Source organism: Cimex lectularius, unplaced genomic scaffold, assembly GCF_000648675.2.
Source record: "Cimex lectularius strain Harlan isolate CLEC.00 unplaced genomic scaffold, Clec_2.1 scaffold196, whole genome shotgun sequence".
In the NCBI taxonomy this organism is placed as follows: domain Eukaryota; kingdom Metazoa; phylum Arthropoda; class Insecta; order Hemiptera; family Cimicidae; genus Cimex; species Cimex lectularius.
The window spans coordinates 399,950-423,404 of record NW_019392958.1 but is presented as its reverse complement, the minus strand read 5'-3'; the positions used below and the strand labels follow the sequence as shown (position 1 = coordinate 423,404).

Here is a 23,455-nt window from a genome sequence, read left to right as displayed (position 1 = left end):
GGAGGCTGATAAATATCCTGACGGGCCATTGCCCTTTGAGAAGACACCTCTTCGTAATGGGTATTTTACCAGACCCCTTCTGCCGTTTTTGTGAAATAAAAGAAGAAACGGCATGGCACTATCTCGCAGAGTGTGATAGGTACGTCAGGTATAGATTCGAAACTTTTGAAGGAGAGGACATTACCAAATCACTCCCCGAGATAAAATGGTCCAAAATCTTGGGTTTGTGAGCAACTCCAAGAGATTTATGCATGGCACGTGAGCCGACCATGTCCCGGCCCTTTTAGGGATGGGGTACGAGTCTACCCAGGCATTTAACCATTCGGGACTTGGTCGCCCAGTTGCGTATAGGCTTTTATAAACAGCCTTTTATTGTTTACTACATTTATAATATTTTGTCCTTCTCATAGACGTATTTGGTCTAGGTTAGCGTATTTGCGTCGTTTGGTAAACGTAAAGTGGAGCATTTCTCCGGGTAACTTGCAAATCCACGATTGAGACGGACTATTATCTTATAACCCAGCAATCTGTGTAAATTAAAGAAATATTTACTTAATTTTACAAATATTTGTACAAGATTTTTTGACAAAGAACGACTCTATCGACTTGACTTCCTTACAAATGTCACTTCAATTTTGAAAGTCCTGCAATATCCAAGCAGTCTTAAGTAGAAATACGACAGCTGGAATTGCGAAATGTTGAAATTGAATTCAAAGGGGTTTGGAAAATTAACCTTCCCTGGCTCGGCGGCTTAACTGATTTCCGCTTTTAAATCAATTTTCCACCTAGCCGGACTTAATCGTCATACGGTGGGGTTAGGTGGGTAAATTGAGATTTCTCATTCAACCTGCAAATCATTTAGGAAAAATGGCTAGCTTATGCAAAAATTAAAACGAAAAAAGAACATTTCGTAAAACAAAAAAACAATTATTTATACATTTTTTGGTAAGAATTGCTTACAATACTATATTAATTATTTCCCGTCTTATTATTATAAATTATTCCAATTACACTCACATTTTCTAAATAATTTTATTTTAATATTCAAGCAATAAGAGTTTTCCTTATTGGCATAACTTTTTCAAATTAAATATTTTTCAAAAGGGATGAAAAATATGCAGGATTATTCCAGGAATGACATGATAAGTGGAAGTAGCATGTCACAGTTCAGACGCACGCAATCGTCTGAGATCTCATTTATCTTTCCTTTTCATATAATCATTTTATTTATTCTGACATTTTTCACACTGGGTTTGTTTGTTTAGAAGAGCATAATATTCTAGCGTTTTACAGGCATTTTAAAATTAATTCGTCTCTAATAAAACACGCCAAACGCATTTTGAATAAACAAGGGTTGGAGTATTGGTCTATCTAGTAAAACAGGGGGATAGCAGGAAAATTTTATAAATATCTATTCCCCGACTTTCGCCCAATCCCATGGTTCACTGAGATAAAAACTGACTTTTATTATTTTTTTTCGACCAATATATTCGATAGGAACACCATCTATGTTCTCTTCATCTGTGGAATATATTGTACAGATTATACCTTAGAGCTTGTTCAAACTGTGCAACATGTGATGAGCTTGAGAACATTAAACACATTATCTGTGTGCCCGAGTAAGAAGAAAGTAGAAAAGACTTTTTTGAAAGGCAGTACCAGTGAGGTTAACAAGCCTCTCAGGTGGGAGGATCTGCTTTGGTCTGTAATGGTCGAGGTGTATAAATTTAACTATATCTTCATGGTAAACTGCACAATTAGCATTTAATATGAGGAGTTGTGTCTCTTTTTAAGTTCGAGTCCGTGGGTTTGGTCCGGGGTTTGCTTTGTGGGCTCGACGCCGCGTTCGGTGTTTGCTCTTCAAAAGCCTTGGGCAGTTGGACCACGAAATGTGGGAGGCTGGGAGCCTTTCCGTAGCTGTATTATTAAGCTTTGTAAATGGTTTTTATTCACATCCACATGCACCTGTAACAAAGGAAATGGTAACCCAAAGTAAATGTCAAAAAGCGTGGACGAAAGCTTCCCCAGGGGCGGAAATTCGCGCCTGGTAGGTCCTGGGTATTCTCGAGGCTCAACGACAAACTTGTTAAGTTTTTACTTGTTACTTCCAAAATGTAGATTTGTTACTCTATTCATTTATTTTCTGTTTGTATAATTTATTTACATATTTATTTGCACATACAGGTTAAGAGCATAATTTATTAAATTAAGTAGTTATTTATCGATTGTTTTACCACAATTGCTGGATGCCCAAAGGCAAAGCGATAAAATCAATAAATAAAATACGTTAAAAGATTAATGAGTGTTATACAAAATTCAATTTTACCCGTATTACCAAGTTTTTAAGAATATGTCCTTATCCTGGCACTTGAAAAGACATCAGAAACAGACCCACACAGGCAACCAAAACTACAAGCAAGACGTTTTGATGTCTCCCAAGTGAAAAATACATTATTTTTCGACTAAGGTTTAAATTTTCCACCGTTCAATTATTCGGGTATTTTTCTTCTTGAAAAGTAAAAATTAATTTCCTAACATCATCTGACACAGCATTTCGCTTACAAAGTTTTCAGGAAATACAACCACTTATTTTTTTATTAAATTCACTATATTTCGTGGTCCACTTGACCAATTAATATCTTTCAATTAATTAAGGTTTTTAGTTAGGATAAAAAAGTCAGTGTCACGAGCGGGATTCGAACACACGACCTTTAGCTAGATACGCCGCTACTCTACCATTTGAGCTATAGTAACTTGCTAATAATACATGCCACGCTACTCTACCCGACGCTCTGCGATCCCCACTGTCCAAATTTTCGTCGGGTCGCATCGAGTACAGTCGAAGTCAAAAGAACCGGACACACATATATTTATCCAAACTACATGTATTATTGTCGTTATATTAATTACAACATACTTATTTTAATATAAACCAAATTAACTGTGATTAAAAATTAATTAGTTTTTATTTAAAAAATTAATTTTAATGGTTTGGTAAAAAATTATTCAAAACACCGGAATACGATTTTTTGATATGAAGAATTTAAGTAACCATTTATTGTACTTGCTTCGGCGGTACATATACTAAAATTGGAACATTTCATTACACGGTTTTCTCATAAAATTTAATTAATAATTTATTTCATTGTTTTGCTCGTAAAATTATACAATTTTCTAATGTCGGGTAGAATCAGAAATGGTCACTCATATTTTTTGTTGTTTATTTCAAACTAAGTACATATAATTTTGTCGTTATATTAATTACAACATGTTATTTTAATGTAAACTAAATTAAACGAGATCCAAAATGCATAAGTTTTTATAAACATTGTTTAATTAGATGGTTAGGAGTAAGTTTATTTAAAACAATTAAGTTTAACAAACAATTTATTAGATGAATGTGCTCATAAAATTTAACTAACAATTTATTACAAGGTTTTGCTCAAAATAGTGCATTAAGAACAAAATATGCGTTGTGATTGTGATAGTGATTATTGTGATAAACGCTGTGGGCTGTACGCGACGGGTACTTGCTTCGGATAGATGTGCACACCCAACCAAAACGTGGCAAGGCGTCGGGCAGCATCGGGTAGCGTCGCATGGCGTATCTTCGGGTAAGTATGTTCCTGGCTTAACTTCCCATCTCAACCCCACCTTTTGAATTTTCCCTCCTTTTTGCCATTTTTCAAATATCGTGTAATCTATTTGTCTCTCAGCGACAAATGAAATGGCGACGGAGAGCTTTAGTGAAGATATACTTCAATTTAACTTATTATATTCACTAGTTTTCGTAGTCCGGTTTTTAGTTGAGATAAAAAGTCAGTGTCACGAGCGGTATTCGAACCCACAGCCTTCGGCTAGATACGCCGCTACTCAACCTCTCGAGCTATCGTGACTTCGATCCACTATTTATTTTTATTGTTTAATGGTTTCAAAAGTACGCACTGGGATTTTTCGATCGGTCACTTTGTCGCAGAGTTCGGATACACGCCGCAGATTATTTTGCCCAGCAACATTGTCTATTTTGAGTCTGAGCTATGTCAAACGCGGTCGTGCTCTCAAGGATTGCAGTAGCACTTTACATAGCTCTACGGAGTAAATAAAGCGCTACCAAAAGGCAACCATGTTGGTGGAATCGTGAGGATTCCATATATTCAAGGATCAATATAAGCATGGGCACGATCTTCTTGTCACTCTGAGATTGAAAGACGGAATGGGATTCCAAAATTTTGTTCGGATGAACCGAGTTCACTACCAAATGTCGTTTAGAATTTGTTGGATCACAAATTTCCAAAAAGGAGACGACTTTTCGGGTGCCAGTTTCTGCTACCGTTTCCTCGCAAGTGGAGACTCTTACCTAAGCCTTAATATTTTTGGGCTAACTAAGCGACAGTATCTGCTTTCTTCCCCCTGACTTTCTATTCCTCCGAGAAAGATCCCATTTATGGTGGGATTGCAAAAATACTAAAACGTAACACATCAGATTCAAGACTCATTGTCGCGGAACGTCCCGGATGTAAGAAAATGAATCCCAGATGCAGCTCCGCTTTAAAGAGTCCGAACAAAGAATCCCAGTGCGTACTAAGGTATAAAAAAACAAAGTAGATTATTAACCATTGCCAAGCCCAGTCGAGACAATTTTCTTACCCAGTAAAGAATTGGGAAAATGATTGCTCCAATGTAATTGAAAATAAGTATATTTTCTTTATTCGTATACAAGAGTTGAAAACGCAGAAGGTAAGGAACTGTCTAGACGGATTCCAAATTAGATGCGATTGAAATCGCTCACCGGCTCGGCGTGCAATCCCGACCTCGCTCAACCCACTGATGAGGCCGGGACCACAATGTAAATACGTTGAGCGTCGAGAGTGAATTGTGCCTCCGACACCGTCTGTCTGTTTTCTCTCTCTCTCTCTCTCTCTCTCCTCTCTTTTTCTCTTTCTTTCTGTTTCTTTCTCTCACTCCATTTCTCTATATCTATAGATGTATCAATCTATGTCACTCTCCATCTCTATTTTGTCTTACCTTTCTCCTTATATCTTCTTTTATCATTTCTTTCTCAATGTTTAATAAAATGTGCAATAAAAGAACATGTAAAAATATAAAAGAAATAAAACTTATTTTGTTCTGCACGTCCAGTTTTATATTATCTGTGTGTATATACTAGAGTTAACAATTTTTATACACTGAAGAATAACTAACACTTTTAGAAATTTCAAATATCGAGTAATGGGAAAATAAAAACTTTTCTAGCTTGCTGTTTCTTCGATACTCAAACCAGCACGACGGCCCTCTCGTACCCCAATCCCTTTTTTATTCGAAAAGTACCTGAGAATTGAAGTAGCTACATATCTCAGAGATGGATGTGTTCTTGGAAACGTATAGAATACGTTTGAGAGGAAAGATAAATAAGGCCAAGAGGCTCTCTCCAGGGGGTAGGTTTTTAGGACGAAGAGAATGAATGATATTCACTTATTTTATTTACAAATGAATGACGAAAGATCATCATCAGGCTGCAGTATTTTACATTAAATTTTACAGATGCATTATCAAAAGTGTATTTTACTAAACAGTATATTTATTCAGTTTAATTTCTACTTTAAACATTAAAGAAAAAATGTTGAAATAAACATTTTTAAAGAAGATTCTTGGAACATGTAGCGTTTCTTTCAATGACATTCAATCCGGAAATTTATCAAAAATTTATCCAGAAAATAAGAAATCTCATCTCATCTGAAACTAATCCTCAGATTTAAAAGGAAGCAAAATCGCGAACTTTTCATAGTTCACCAAGATTTTATGTACACTAACTACAGTCAACAAATTAAAGGAGGACTGCGTTGGACTTGGTGAAACCATGGAATAACTTATTTTTGTATTTTGTTTCAGAAGCCGCGGGTTCCCGCAGGTTTCGGACAGATTTTCTACAAGAACTGCCGACCCCTGGGACAGGGCCGACTTTCGACACGAGCGTGCCGAACAACATCACAGGCCTAGTTGGAAAGACGGCCTATTTAAAGTGCAGGGTGAAAAATCTTGGAAACAAAACAGTAAGTCCGTTAATTACATTTAACGCTTTGATAACACCATGTATATTCATTTTTCAATTAAAAAAGTAACGATATTGGCTTTTTGCTTCATCGAAATATGAACTAAAGAGGCAAATCTCTAAATTCGTACATCACTCTTAGAGATATTGAAAGCGGAAACGGGAATGAAAAGCTAAAAATTCATTATCTTGACTTGAAAACAGTACACAGAAATCATGTAAAAGTACATGAAAAGATTACAATTAATTAAGGTTATTAGTTGAGATGAAAAAAAGTTAATGGCACGAGCGGGATTCGAACCCACGATCTTCGGCTAGATACGCCGGACCACGAAATTAGTGAATTTAAGTACATGAAAAGATTACATCTCAACCTTTGAACGAGATCCATTAGAAAGAAATCTCTATTTTTCGTTCTACCTAAATACTATGACCAAATGTTAGATTCGGTTAGCGGCCCATAGACTATCAATATTATTGCACAATATTTTGGATTGTGCAATTTAATTGATCGTGTGTAGACGATATTGAAAGTTTGTACATTGCACGATTGACGAAAATTTGAAAATATATTGTACAATCTGGAAAATATTGCACCGTCTGTTGGCATTATTGCGCAATATCAGTCAGTTTGCGAAGTATCAGCAAGTGCACAAAATATTGCACAAACTTCAATATTGAATTCAAACTATTCAAGTTCTTTGCACAAGCAAAATTTTGTACAATATTATTGAACGTTAAGGGACAACCGTCAAATTACTGTGAAATCTATATTGTACAATAATATTGACCGTCTATGGGCCGCTTAAAGTTTCTAGGCAATTTTAGCTTTTTACTTAATGCTTATTTTTGTCAGGAAATAATAATTTTTCATATAAAAATAATCGTTGAATTTAGAAAACATCAGGATGGCCATTTTCTATAAACTGTATAATTATGGGATCTCAGTAAGTTTATCGAGGTATTAAAGTGTATAGCGGGACAGAGAGTGCTGTGTGGTGTAGGGGAGAGGTCACAATTACCTTCGAAACTAGAGTAGGTGTCAGGCAGGGCTGTCTGCTTTCCCCTCTTCTGTTTTCGCTGTTTATTAATGATTTACCCGAGATTTTGGGTGGGGGTCTGTTTATCGGAGCATCAAATGTAAACTGTTCAATATATGCAGATTATGTAATTTTGATGAGTACTTAACCTGTTCAACTTCAAAAGATGTTAAACAGATTGGGAGAATACTGCCGACTGTGGAATTTGTCAGTAAATTTGAATAAAACTAAGATTGTGGTGTTTAGAAATGGCGCTAGACCATCAAAGAATGAACGATGCTTTTTAAAAAATGAAAGAATAGAGGGAGTAAAAGAGTACAAATATTTAGGTGTAACGTCTCTACTTTCCTTTAATATGCATTTGACCAATAAACTTAGGGTTGCTAAACAAGGAGATGTTCCTCTAAAAAGTAAATTTAAAGTTTTTAAATCCGTCTCTAGGGCTATGATGTGTTATGCGTCACAAGTATGGGGCTACCATTAGTATAAAGTGGTAGAATACCTTCTTTGTTTTTTTATTAAGAAGTTGTTTGGCGCTCCCATAAACGCGCTATTATAAACCAAGTTATTTTCTTTATTTGGAATTAGTCTTTAGTCCTTTGTTTTTGTATACGTTGAGGAGTCATTTAAATTCTATACAGCGGGTTTTGGGTCTGAAACAAGATTGTTTGCTCTACCTCCTTGCGCAGGAGATAATTAAAAAACAACATTTTTTGGCTTAAAGAATTAGAAGTGTTGTCTTCTGGAATTGAACTGTAGTTCTCGTATAAATTTTACAGATCCGAAAGATTTCAAAAGTTGGGCAGTACAATTATTGCAGGCAGTAGAAACTCATCATAAAGAATAATTCACTAATTTAGGGGTCCGCTTGACCAATTAATACATTACAATTAATTAAGGTTTTTAGTTGAGATAAAAAGTCAATGGCACGAGCGGGATTCGAACTCACGATCTTCGGCTAGATACGCCGCTGCTTACCACTTATCTATCGTGACCTCGATCCACTCGGACACCAACTTCCCATCTCAACCCCAAATTTTGAGTTTTCCCTACTTTTTGCCATTTTTCAAATGTCGTGTAATCGGATTGCATTCTCGGCGACAAATGAAATGGCCACGGAGAGTACTGAAGTATACTTCATTTTAATTCATTAAATTCACTAATTTCGTGGTCCGCTTGACCAATTAATATATTACAATTAATTAAGGTTTTTAGTTGAGATGCTATCATTTGTCGCCGAGAATCCAAGCCGTCGTATTTACAACCTGTGCACCGTGACCAGTATTGATTGTGCATCTCGATTTTATTTATCCCGAGCTCCTGGTTAAGCTTGAGGCTTTTTACCACACCCCAAAACTTTTTCTTGGACTTCCGTGTGTATCCTTCAGAGCCTGGCTTTTCCTCTCCCAGGATTAGTAATATCACTCACATAGGCCTTCGCACCGAAAGAGGACTTCCGCTGTTTTTTTTATTCTACTTCTTGGCAAACTTTGCGCAAGCTTGTTTCTGCCTGGCCGAGTCTGTCCATATGCCTCCGGAGTTATAGTAGTTAGCAGTCCAACCATTATTCTCCTCCTAGTATGTCCTGTAGTTCTGCCGTTAGTTTCTGCAATGGTGCTTTGATAAACTTATTCATATTCTCTGTCCCGGGCTACATTTTCATTGAGCGAAGGACTTATTAATCCGTTGTCTAATGGATCCTCGTTTTTGGCAGTTTGGTAAGCTAAATTGTCCTCATTGAACTTTCCTTGACCAATTCTTGGCTTCTTCGTTACCCCTATGACTTGCGTGCCCTGGCACCCAGATAAGGTTAATTTTGTTATTTTCCCCAATGTCTGACAGGACAATGCAAACGACTCTAGACTTTACTGTTGTCGCGGTAATTGCCTTCAGTTCAGCCTGGCTGTCCGAGTAGATGTTTATTCTTCCCCTGACAATCCCCAGTCTTTTATCTCCCGAGCATAGTTCAATAGGCAGTTTCCGCTTGAAAAACGGTGCCATATTCTCCACGGCTTATATGAATTCTGATCCTTGGTTTATTACCATAAATGCCAGATCCTGAACCATATTCGGTTTTGGAGCCTCTGTAAACCAAATATTACCGGAATTAAATAGGATCCCTTTCTCTCAGTCTATTCTACAAGGTATTTTGATTAGAAATGTTTTGTCAAGACTGAATTTAGGGGTCATGGCATCAATAAGCATCCCTAAAGTCCAGTCTAACTAAAGCTCATCTCATAGCATTAGTTGCTTCTTGTTATGTGAGTAGGCTATTGGAGTCTCTCCATGCAGTAACGTATTTGTAGTGTAAGATCCTGTATCTTGAGCCCCCTTCGTCTACAAAAATTCTATTGCTCCTTCCATCATGTCAATCTACTATTATCCATTTAGATAATGGTCTGATAGGGGCGTCGGTGGACGCAATTGTTTAGGCGTGGACACGGCGCTCATCACTGTAAAGGTCCCGGGTTCGAATCCAGTAGCCCTGCATTCAAACCCGACATACTATAAATGGGCTTTTTTCAAAAACTCCGGCACCCTGAGGGTTTATATGACCTCTGCTGTTGCTAACCCTCGTTAACAAAATAGTCTTATAAATCACTAACGAGTTATTTCCCATTCACCCTTAAAATAAATAGTAAAAACGAACTTATGAGACGCTTCAAGTCTTACCTTGAAAAATGAAGATCGAACCTGATATTTTTCACGTGGAACATAGTTTAACCTGTTTTCCTTTGTGAACATTTCCCCTTCTTATAAACTATTCAACAGTATTTTGAAAACAAATAAACAATTATTGTTTTTTCCTCCAAATGTATCAAAAAGAACTTCAAAAAATTGAAGTGGTGTAATTTTAAAAGCAGATTTAAGCAAAGACGAAAATGGGAAAATACACAAGTTTTTCTTAATAGCCAAAGAAATCGTTATTGTGTGAATTTTATCCGATCAGAGTTAAGGAGGAGGATAAATGTCAAAGGCGGGTCCTTGAACGCTCATTGGTATTGAACAACAATCGCACAGACTCTCATCACTTTAGACGATGCGAATAAAAGATAATGACAATTCTCGTATTCAAAACCAGAAAACACATAAACAAGTCTTTTTGCCTTCTGGCAACGCTCCCATTACCCCGCTGACAAAAAACCATTAAACGACTAAAAAATTACACCATTACATCAACAACAACTATTGGATATATCAGTCACTGGCTACTGAAGACAACTCATGGATTGCAAGGAGGAAAGCAATAAAATACGAAAATCTTTACCTGAGAGGTTTTTGTATTGATTGCAAGTGTTGGGAGTTCAAAAAAAATTGGAAGTTAATCCTTATGTAGAATGCCCTCACTTTACATCTTTAAGGGTTTTCTTATCTTTTTGTCCTTTTTTCTATTATTTTATAGTCTTGTTCTGGAGTAGTTTTTTTGGGTGTAAACTAGCTGATTCTTTGCTGAAGCCTGGTTTTTAATCTCAGATAAACTTTTTCTTTGTACTACATTGATTATTCATTTGTTATGGTCCAATTTTCACCCAGGGCATTCTCGAGGTGTCAGCTAATCAGCGATGAAGAGGTGGGTAAAAGAGAAAACCTTGAATATTGGTTAGGTGAAAATAAAAATTGATTGGGCGCCAGTAGTTTTCTTTTAAAAAAGATAAAAGAAATAGAGATATAACAAATTTAAAAAATAAAGATCGAAAGATCACCTCGCAACTGGTACTGGATACCTGCGGCTACAAGGAGACTAGACTAGCCCAAGGTTGGGATTCTTCTCCGTTCTCTTATTGCTTTTGGCGTTTGTTAGCCTTTGAGAAAAGAAAAAAATGACTTAACGACTTCACCTAGAATTTCATACACAAATGGGGTTGTTGAATGGCAAATGGGAAATACTGCCTTGAGTTCCGCCAGCGGATTTCTCTCTGTTCTTTTGTATTTGAAATTGTTTTTCGTTCTGTAACCAAAATCCCCTTCCGGGTCAAACTCCTGGTTTCTCTGTCCATATAGCAACAATAACTGTCGTAGAAAAAAAGACCCAACACAGGCAGCAAATTCTTCTTTCTTGCTTATACGAGTGTCAATCAGACAGAACTTGATAGCATCACCAGGATTTACAGGTTTTGTCACCGTTGGAATATCAGATTTATGTGCTCAAAGGCCGTTTTTTTCACAAAACGACTACCAATATTCAGGAAAACCATTTCCATTCATGGCCACAAAAATGAGTGAAGTGAGGAGATAATGTACTTGGGTTTAACTCTGGACCTTACTTCTCTAGGCATATAAATGATAAGTTACAAATGGTAAAATAGCCGTAAAAGTCTTATTTCCACTGATGGCCCGTGAGCATGGAAAGGGCTTTGAAAATAAACTAATTAATTATAAAGTAGCTGTTAAACCCATCCTGCTGTATACTTGGATAGCATGGAACACGTGAGAATCGAAAATCCTAAAACTGCAAGTGGTCCAAAATAAATTTCTAAGATTTATGACCTCACTACCTCGATACACCAGAAATGACTTGCTCCATGAGAGTATATTAAGTCCGAATAAAGAAGTCTGTCCAGAAATTTTTTTATGGGTCTCTCCACCAGCAAGAACACATCGTCCTCATCCACGTCCATTTCTCTATCCAGGTGCGTTCATTCTTCCCTGCGACCTCTCCCAACCCTTGGTTTCAAGGAAGGTGTCCGGGCGCAAAATAATGGTGTAGCCCTTTGGACGTGGCAACCTTTCTAAAGCACAAGCGGTACTCGTGTCGGCCTCGGGTCAGAGGCACCCGAGGGTTTGGTTACCAGATCCTGTCCGCAAAGACAGGAGAGGGTGCATAACCATCTGTACTACGGGGTAATAGAATGTTCCAAGGTTCCATTACACTGGGAATGGATTTGTAGTTGTTCGTGGTGATACCCCTGACGGGTACCTGACGAATAGGCTGTCTTCTATCTGTGACTTTCGCACGAAACTTGCATATGACCATCGTTATTCACCCGGCCTCACGGGATACGACGGATCGGATTGAAGTTTATAAGCTAAGATTACTCTGATAAAGTCCCCCGAATGCGTGAGTAGTGGCGGATGGAAATGGGTCGTGAATCCGTTGCTACTATTCGAGTATGCTTTGCACGCAGATTGTTGAGGTGAGCTCGATTGGCGGCTTTTACCGTAGCCAGTCTACTCAAGGGGGAAGTTTCTACGCTGGGGAAGCCCCAATACGCTGGGAGACAGAGTAGCCTTCTCTATCCAGGGAGTGCCGGAGACCAGGCTGATGTATTTCGGCTTAGGTAGCCCTTTGCGCCGGGCATACGGTCCGATGCCTAACTCGATTACTCGGAATGGGCAAGCGGGGAGAGAGATTGTCTTGGCCCCTCGGGGCTGAGCTGCCTCAACACCAAAGCTGCAGCAGTAACACCTTCTGTCGTATGCAGAGGTTCGTCAGCTCTCATCTTGAGAATAAAAACATCTGATAAGGCCGGACGGCTACGTGCGGACGTTAAAGATCCTAATTGTCCTTTTAAGGACGACCGAGTATACGGGAAAGCAAGTACATTACTTGTAGGGACGTAGGAGGGTATGATGTTAACTTTCCATGGAAACATAGAAGGATTAGGCATAATAAATCTAGGATCTGTGATATCCGTCCTATCAGTCTGTGCAGTAGACCATACCGTCTGTTTAGGTTTTGTCGTGTCAGTCGTGTATGTTGATTCCACGTTAGTCGTGAGTCTACGTGGAACCCAAGGTAGCGAACGCAGTCGGATTTGGGGATAGGAACGTTGTTGTAGTATATCGTGAGAGGAGGTTTGCTTCGGAGTGTAAATGTGACATGGACTCTCTTGCTTTCGTTTATCTTCATTTTCCATTGTCTACACCAATCTGCTATACATGAGATATGTTCCTGCAGATCTTCCGAAGCAACCGCAGGATTGGTATTGGAGGATAGTACAGCTGTATCATCGGCGAAGGATGCACGTAGAGTAGTAGGTTTAGTGGGAATATTATTAGTATTTATTAGTTATTTTAAAATTTTTTTTTGTTAACACATTTTTGTTAATTCATTTCTTAACTGTTACCTTATTTGACACCCAGTGGGTTTTATAAGAAAATCTTTCCTACTGTTTAATTGTTTGATTAATTATAAATAATAACAAACTAGGATTATGTGCGTTGATAGGTAAAAGTTTTGAAATAGAACGTAAAAGTGCCCCGCGACTTCACCAGAATAATGAAACGTTATGGAACATAATTATTCAGAAATCGTGAGATGGTCTAGTGACCAGATCGCATCTCACGATTTCTGAATAATTATCGATTAACGGTCACTAATCACCACACACGTTATGTAACAAAATGTACAAGTATGTTTTAATAAATGTTTATTCATTCAGACAGACAGAACTCGTCTCAAACCCTCTTCCTTACTCGTCACCACCTCTAAACAGCCCCTCACCCACCGCTTAGCTTTTTTTTCTTTATTTCTTGAAGTTTCTAAAACTTTTATTTAAGAAACAACCCACCAATTTCGAGTTTTGTCTTGAACCCATTTTTCAACCCCCAGCATTCCTCTCTTCAACAAAACAACTATGCTAGCTTTTTTACTAAAAACGAAGAAAAACACGGGCGCAATCTATGTTAATTCAGCTGAAGATGTAGTATTTATTGTGTTACTTTTAAAAAAAGAGTTACGCCTACTTGAGAAAATATTACCTTCTTCGACTTCTACCGTTTTTGTTTGTTTTGATCAATTAGAATTGAGCCCTTTACAATAAGGAACTAGGTCGCTCTTGAAAATTTGCTAGTGAATTAATCCCTCTGCTTTTGTTTTTATGTTTATATTATTGATGTCCATTTGAAGTCCCACTAGACCTAGGAGTATTATTCGGACACTCAGGGAATGCTACTTACGACTAGAAGTCAAGTTTTATCCAGAATTGGGCACACTAGCTCCACCCGTTCAACTTGAAAGAAGTTCATGAACCTTTTAAATCCGGAAAGAAAGTAGGTTCCTAAGAAATTTGTTGAGAAATTGTTAGACCTAATTTTTTAATTGTCTCATAAGAAATTATAGTATTTTTCCATCACCCAGAGAAAAGCTAATCACTGTCGGATATTACGTTATCCAGAGTATTATGTTTTGTGTGGGTTTTTTTTATATGCACTTCCCCGGCCACAGAGAAATTATGGCATTTTGGCATCCTTTCAGGGGAATGTCTGTGATGTTATTTACACAGGAATCGAGCATGAGGGATGGGAGAATATTGGATGTTTCATGCAATGGCAAAAAGGGAGAGATGCATGAAAAAATCAACGAGGATATGAATCACGAATCCGACGAGGATAAAGCCCCGCCATAAACAAAGTATCTATTCACATTTGCTCCCCACACTCTGTCACAAACGACCCGGTCTGATACCAATATTTTTGTTATGATTGATTGACTCTTCATTTTTCTTTACTAAGTAATATTCCTTCCAAAACATATACTTTTCCCATATGGATATTAGCGAGAATCTGAGAATATGAGTAACAGATATTTTTAAAATGTTAGTTATGAACAAGGAGTTGTGATTGTTTTTTTGTCTTTCATTATATTAGGTATAAATTATTGAAACAAATATACGACTTAATTTGACAATAAATTTTGATTTGCAATTCGGTCTGAGCTGTCAGAGAAACTGGAAGAACATAGGTGTTATAACTTTTCACCATGGACATCATCAATGGTGACTAGGAATCAGGTGGTTTTCAACCTTTCATCCCCGCCCTCGCAACACCATCAACCCCTTCAGGAGTCCCCTTGGCCCACCCCTACGACTAATCCAATTACAACCTCTGGCCCGGGACCAAGTGATGCCTTCCAAATTTTTCCTCAAGGACAATAAACATTGTAGAAGTGGAAGAGAAGGTGATATAAATAATTTTCAGTATAATTAACAATGAAGTTGTACAACATGAAAATATTTAATTTTTATAAGCTTCTATAAAATTTATCAGTAGAGACGGTGTAAGTGAGATTTTTCTCTTATTTTGGATTATTATAATTAAATTATTTCCTGAAGCCTATTCTAGAAGACAGATTTAGACGTTTTGGCACACATTTTGTAGGAACTAATTTTACTAAATTCAGTTATTATTGATTAGTTTATTTTTTATAAATGACAACATATTTGATTTTAATTGGTCGTATGTGATTTCAAAATTTAAAAATGCTTTAAATAAATTATTGAAAGTTGCAGATCAAATCTTGAGACATATCTTGCCTTGAACGAAATGCCATCACTTATGCTGGTGCATCTTTTATGTAATTTATGTGTCAAAAATAACCGGAGTGATATCTGAAATATGAATGAAAAAATGAAAAAATGAATAAGTTGTTAAAGTTTTAATCACTTAAATTAGACAGCAACGGGAGAAATTTGAGCCTATTCAGATAACCACTTCTCTGGAAAAGTTGGTTTATTTCATCTTTCTCCAAAATTTATTATATTTAAACGAACATTTGTTTCATTTTGTAGAAAAATTATTGCCAAACAATATTAGTAATAGTTTTTTTTTAAGCCGAGAATGATTTTTTGGTTGTAAAATTTTATCACAATTTTAGGTTTTTGCCAAAAATTATCGATTTACTATATGTACACAAATCCTTCTATCAATTCGTAGAAAAATTTAACCAATTCACATTATTTATAATACAATTAATTGAGGTTTTTAGATGAGATAAAAAAAAGTCAATGGCACGAGCGGGATTCGAAACCACGATCTTCGGCTAGTTACGCCGCTGCTCTACCACTTGAGCTATCGTGACCTCGATCCACTCAGACACTAACTTCCCATCTCAACCCCACCTTTTGGATTTTCCTCTGAAAAATGGCAAAAAGGAGGGAAAATGCAATAATTTTTTTAAATCCTTACTGGAGTCCAGAAATGACAAAAATAGAGGTAACATTTGTGAAGTATGAACTGCCTCCAATTTAACAATTTTCTTAAGAAGTATGATTCACACATATAAAATTTACGTAAGGTACTTTATTATCTATGTGTGTTGCTTAGTGACCTATTGTTTAATTTCGTAAAGTAGTGAGAAGCGGTCAAAAATGAGTTAATTTAGAAAAACACCTTTTTCATTTTTTTGCCGACGTTTCGACCTTTATTCGGGTCATCTTCAGGGCCTGGGTAAATCACAGAAGATGATTGTAAAGAATACATGAGTGTGGTGATTAGTGACCGTTAATCGATATTGATTTAGAAATCGTGAGATGCGGTCTGGTGTGATGTAGGTTTCAGAAAAACATTTTCTTTATCGTGCCAACGTTTCGATCNAAAATTTAAATTTTATTATTATTATTTTGTGTGTGGTGATTAGTGACCGTTAATCGATAATTATTCAGAAATCATGAGATGGTCTAGTGTGATGTAGGTTTCACAAAAACATTTTCTTTATCGTGCCAACGTTTCGATCTTTTTTGAGATCATCTTCAGGGCCTGGGATTTAGGAACATTGTTTACATTTAACAAACACATTTAGGATGTGAAAAAGTGAATTTATACAATGCAAAATATATTTTTCAATAAAGTAGTTCTACTCACTCAAAGTGTTTGTCTAAATATTGTTTCCGTATAACAATTACATTTTGGATGTGGAAAAGTGAATTTATACAATGCAAAATATATTTTTTTATATATTCAATCAAAGTATTTCTAGAGTAAAGCAACATATCTACGATTGCAAAAAACCTAAACAAAATCCTCCAGTACTCGCTACCCACCATCTTGAACACCAACACAATTTCGACTTCAAAAATCCAAAAGTATTACACACAGAACAAAACAAACATAAACGTAATTTCTTATAAATGGTTTATAACAACAGAGATAAACACAGCATCAATTACAGGACAGATACATGTAAACTCAGTCACAGCTACGCCAATATCATTAATCAAATTCAATACTGATAACATACCTATATCATCACATTACATTCAACACATCAAATATTTTTCACATAGCCTAATTTCCCAACAATTTAGCTTTTCTTTTCCTATTTATCCCTTTCTATATAATCCTGAAAGGATAATCTGGCCAAACCATTAACGACTCATTTTTTCTCTGCGTCGGCTATTTTCACCTCAAAGAAACCGACGCCTTATACAAAAATGTCTTTTCTATACCGACATCCTTCCCCACCCCTTCAAAATCCAAAGAATATAAACATAAAATAGCAAAATCTCACTGGCACTCTCGACACGACACGCAAGAATGGCACAATTACACAGAAGACAAACACTTTGAGTGAATAGAAATACTTTGATTGAATATATAAAAAATATGTTTAGCATTGTATAAATTCACTTTTCCACATCCAAAATGTAATTGTTATATGTAAACAATGTTTGTAAATCCCAGGCCCTGAAGATGATGTCAATAAAGATCGAAACGTTGGGACGATAAAGAAAATGTTTTTTTGAAACCTACATCACACCAGACCGCATCTCACGATTTCTAAATAAATAATAAGGAAAGAATACGAATTAACTTGTAAATATAAATTTTAAACCAGTATTTCATACTCACTGAAAGTGTGGTGCTATTCGTGTTATGAAAGTGTTGTGAAACGTAAATTTGTATTCTGCTGTTTTTATAAATATAACATCTACGATAAAAAAAAAATCGAGAAAACGGTGTTTTTAGAAAAAGTTGGCGATAAATGGCAACATTCCAACTTCTCTTTGAACACTGAAATGACGTTAAAAATTGCTGAAACACAAAACGATTTTGACTACTAAAAGTACAGACTCTCCTGAAAAAGAATTGTGGTAGAAATATATTTAGAAAAATGAGTAATGAATAAACACTTATTCTTCCGAAAAATGGTGGCAAAGTCTTCCCGGTGCATTGCAGTATTGCTTGGAAAAACCAACTATTTACCTTTAATCTGAATTAATAATTACCGATTGAAAATAAATTATTCTTTAATAAAAATTAACAAACATGCAAATAATTAGTGGCTAATTTTAATCCAACTTTTAAATGTACACATTTTACACACAAATATTGTTGAATTACACTTTATATAGAAATAATTAAATAAATCGTATTATTATATGGAAAAGAAATATGAAAAATAGTTGTAGTTACAGGATATAAAACGTGAAAATTAATTATGGCTGGTAATTGTATGTCCATTAATTCTGGAATAATATGAGCACGTGATAGGTGAGAATTAAATTACCTTTGAATAATGATTATAAGCAAACAGAAAAATAAATTAGCGGGCATATGTTTAAACAAACCAATACTTGTAATTAATGGCTATGACCGACAAATAAATTTTTCTTTACAAAAATCCTACGGAAATTATCATGATATCTTAAGTTAAGATTATTAATAAAATTCTAAATAAATCGAAGTTTTTCTCATTTGGCATTATAATCGTTTGCGTAAATCGTATTTAAACTATACAATTAATAACAAGTAAAAATATTTGGTAATCTAGCAGCAGGTCCTTTTTCATCAATATATCAATGCAAACTTTATAATTGTGCTTTTTTAATCAAACTTAATATAATCAAATTAAGAATCAATCATCATTTTATAAATTATAATCAAAATTTTTGTTGAACATACTCGATTAGGTCATAAATATTTTAACATTATGTTAGCGGTATCGAATAAATTCAATTTAATCGTGCGAAATGATATATTTATATATATTTGGTTGATTGAATTTTTTTTCTTTTTTTAACCTTACGCATAAAACCAACGTCAGTTTGTCTGTGGAGTAATTCATTTTAAATTTTAAAACAAACCAACTTGATTTAAAATTGAAATATGTCATCAACATCGATACGGTTTAATACTCGGTTTCCTTTTCAAACACAAGTCGGCCATGGTTGGGGATGGCATTAAAAAGTGGTCCTGATCCTAAGGCAACTCTCGTCTAATTGAAGCTAGGGTATAATCCTATTTTAAAATTGCATTGGTATTCGCCCCTGATCCCTCAGGATTTACCTAATTCTAGTTCTTTCGGCTGATTGAAATTTAAACCTTTCGATTCGCTAGCATTGACGAAAAATTGTTTCATTAAAAATGCAATGTGAAAAGGTGTTTTTTCTTACAGAAATGTTTGCTGTGTTGAGAACTAACGCATGTTGTAAGCATTGGTTAGTTTTTCAATGAATAACTGATGACAAACTGGAAGAGCATAAAAAACTATGAATAGTTTTTTAAATTATTTATTTAATTCTATCAAGCGAGACAAAAATCCGAAATAATATTGCTTTAAAACAAACGACCCAGCCTTTAAGGTACACATTTATTAAATTATTTATTAAATTCTTCATTTATGTGTAGAGATTAGTGACCGTTAATCGATAGTTATTCAGATATCGTGAGATGCGGTCGGGTGTGATGTAGGTTTCAGAAAAACATTTTCTTTATCGTGGATGGCACAATTACACAGAAGACAAACACTTTGAGCCCTGAAGATGATCTCAATAAAAGATCGAAACGTTGGCACGACAAAGAAAATGTTTTTCTGAAACCTACATCGCACCCGACCGCATCTCACGATATCTGAATAACTTCTTCATTTATGTTAAATCATCGCAGATCGATAATCTTTCAAAAGTCACAATTGTTTAAGTGAGTTTACAATAATTTTTTTATATTTTTTTCCTTCGATATTATACATTCATTTTTAATACCGCGAAACCGCCAATCTCATTACTTCCATATGTAAACTATTTGTTTACTTCTACCCTTTTAACAAATTAGTAAGAACATTTTTATTTATTTTTCTGTTAAGTAATAAATTCACAAGAGTTGAAAGTGTGACTTTAAATCTATGCTTAAATTTTTGGAGTTTCTTTTATTTAATTTAATATTTCTGTCGATAAAAAATCAATGGCGAGCGATAGCTCAAGTGGTAGAGCAGCAGCGCAACTAGCCGAAGATCGTGGGTTCGAATCCCACTCGTGCCATTGACTTTTTTATCTCAACTAAATACCTTAATTAATTGAAAGATAGTAATTGTCCAAGCGGACCGCGAAACCAGTGAATTTAATAAATTTAATTGAAGTATACATTCACTTAAACTCTCCGTGGCCATTTCATTTGTCGCCGAGAATCAAATAGATTACACGACATTTGAAAAATGGCAAAAAGGAGGGAAAAATTCAAAAGGTGGGGTTGAGATGGGAAGTTAGTGTCCGAGTGGATCGAGGTCACGATAGCTCAAGTGGTAGAGCAGCGGCGTATCGAGCCGAAGATCGTGGGTTCGAATCCCGCTCGTGCCATTGACTTTTTTATCTCAACTAAAAACCTTAATTAATTGAAAGATAGTAATTGGTCAAGCGGACCGCGAAACCAGTGAATTTCTGTCAATAATGAAGATAAGATTAATAATTTATAATAAACTTTCCAAAAAATGTGTGGTATTTAGTGACCGTTAATTAATGATTATTTGGAGATCGTGAGATGCGGCCTGGTGGGATGTAGGTTTAGAAAAACGTTTTCTTTATTGTGCCAATGTTTCGATCTTTACTGAGATCATCTTCAGGGCCTGGGAGTGATTGATTTTTCTTTTGTTTATATATGTTTGATTTTGAAGGAGTAGGGAAGGATGTAGGGATATAAATTCATTTTTCTATCAGGAGGCGGCTTTTTTGAGGTGAAGGGGGCCCACAATGGGAAAAAAAGAAATGGTTTGTCGTTCGGGCTTAATTATTTTTCAGGATTATTATAGACGGGATTTTTATCGAAAGGAAGGATAAATTTGTCGTTTGGGCCTGGAAAGCCTTTGAGGATTATTAGAGCCGGGAATAATCAGGGAAAAGAGAGTTGAATTGTTGAAGAATTAGACTAATAGAATTTGTTTGATGTGTGCTGTGTAATGATTGTTTTTAGACGTTGTATTTGATGTTTTGTGTGTTATTGATATCGAATTTGATTTATGATATTGGCATAGCTGCTGATGAGTTTACATGTGCCTGTTCAGTATTTGATGCTGTGTTTATCTCTTTTGATGTAAACCATTTCTGGAATGTTACATTTATATTTGTTTTGTTCTGTGTTTAATGAAGTTTTAAAAAAAACCATATAGTTTTACATTCGTTGAGACAATTTTTTTTTTAATAACAACCTATATTAGCTTAAATATAAAAATAATACCTGAAAAACTGATTTAATTAAAATCTGGTTAAGTTGTACGCATCTTGAGATTTTAAGAGATTGAAAAGTAAACTCTTACTCAAGGTAAACCTTTTCGCCTTCATCACTACAATGAAAGGAGCAAATCTTCCAATCCGTCACGATTTGTATGTTTATTCCTCAAGTAAAATCTAATCTCGGATTTCAGGGGTGACAGGTCGAAGAGCAGGTGCGCGGTCCCGGAGAATGCGGCTGGCGGCGTCGGAGGCAGGGGATCCGTGAATCTCGTTACGCCCGACCCCCTCGCACCGACAATTGTCTGTTTAAAAAAGTTTTTTTTAACAATTCCCTAATCTCGAATAGGACTTTCTAGAGGCGGAGACACCTGGCCGCATTCTGGTCCGCTCCTTGACATGTCGGTTAACACTTTACAATTTCTTACCCTGCCCTGAGTGACAGAAACACAATTTTATACCTTCAACGAACGTGTGAAATAACAATCGTTAAATTTATTATCTAAGTTTGTTATGACATAACCATAATCTATATCAAGATGGGTTCATTTGAAGGTTTAATTTTGTTAATTACTTCATTTCAGAAATTTCGTTTTGATGTTGGATTTAAAATGAAATGAACGGTTTTAATTAAATTAGTTTCCTCTTAAATTATCACGCTTTGGCTTTTTGTCTACCGGTTCGAAACTTTGATCACTCTACTTGATATTAAGAAATCTGTATGGTAATGTTTCATTTTAGGTAGATTTCTTTCAAATATCTAGCGGTCTCTAGTCTTGACTGGGTGTCGCAGAGTTATAGGCGATTAAAATAAAAAATTCAATCAAAATTTTGCGATTTTTGGGATTTCTCCCGCTCCACATCTAGGTTTGTTTAACTTCACTCTGGGCTCCTCACTTTTGATTTTGACATTTTTGGTACCCTCTTTAAACTGGATTTATTCTGTAATTTTTAAGCCCGGTTTGGTTTAAATTAAAGCAGTATTTTAAAAGTTAATATAATTCCATTTTTAATCAGAATTTTTCTCAAATAAGATACTTTCCAACTTAATTTCTTGCGTTTAATTGCTCAAATTAAGTTTTATTAGGTTTCGTGGAAAATAAATTATTTTCAATTAATTAAGGTTGAGATGAAAAAGTGCCGAAAATCAAATAGATTACCCTACATTTCAAAAATGGCAAAAAGGATGGAAAATTCAAAAGGTGGGGTTGAGATGTGAAGTTAATGTCCGAGTGGATCGAACTCACGATAGTTCAAATGTTACAGCAGCGGCATATTTAGCCGAGGGTCGTGTTTTCGAATCCCACTTGTGACACTGACTTTTTTATCTAAACCAAAACCTTAATTAATTGAGCTCAAATTAATTTCTTTTTTATAATAAAATGAAACTGTAGATGTTTCTTACTTTTTGTTACCAAATATGCCAAGATTTCTTTTAAATTAACAGACAAATCACGGTAAAAAGCAAAAGTCCTTAAAATTGTGTGTATTATTAAAAAATATGTAGTGTTTAGTGATCGTTAATTAATGATTCTTTGGAGGTTGTTCGATGTCACACCAGAACTCATCTCACAATCTTCAAATAATCATTAAAAAAATATGGTGTTGCCATCACACGTTTTTTTCCGTAAATGTCATATTGTTACCAAAAATAATAGATCTCTTGATGTAATAACCTCTAAGTAGGCGATAAATATTTTGTATTCATTAATGCTGGAGGCTAAAAACATTTACGTTGCAGATTATGACGGAAAAACATTTTGGAAACTTATGAAACTTATTGAAATTAAACTACTCTAACAACTTGAACTTTCACAAAACTTGCTGGTCATCATGCCTATCATTCATTTGCAAAAAGATTTTAAAAAAGCCTCTTTTGGATAGATAAAGCGCAAATGAGGCATTTCAACATCAGCCCAACTGCCAAACTTTGCCTCGATTACTAATTAATAAATTTTACGTTAGAATATTAACAAAAGCAATAGATTTTTTTTTAATTTTTAGTATTTATGGACAAAATTTTGTCCTCTAACTTGAATCCTACCTAAGCTACCTCCAATATCAAAGAACACCTTGAGCTCATCGAAGGTTGGTGCAAAAAGTGGTGGACAAGATTAAACGGAGAAAAGTGCATCCAATGTACGTTCACTTTGAAAAAACAGTCTTGCCCTCCACTATACATCAACAATGAAGAGATACCGAATTCC

The 23,455-nt window shown here is 35.5% G+C and overlaps 1 protein-coding gene across 1 annotated transcript in view; it reads left to right on the top strand.

Moving 5' to 3' along the window:
• The window catches only part of LOC106666554 (zwei Ig domain protein zig-8), a 658,162-nt gene that overhangs the window by 463,714 nt on the left and 170,993 nt on the right, over positions 1-23,455 (top strand). Inside the window, exon 3 of the mRNA XM_014393829.2 lies at positions 5,890-6,050. Coding sequence (XP_014249315.1) covers positions 5,890-6,050 — 161 coding nt within the window. The remainder of the gene's footprint in view (positions 1-5,889; positions 6,051-23,455) is intronic.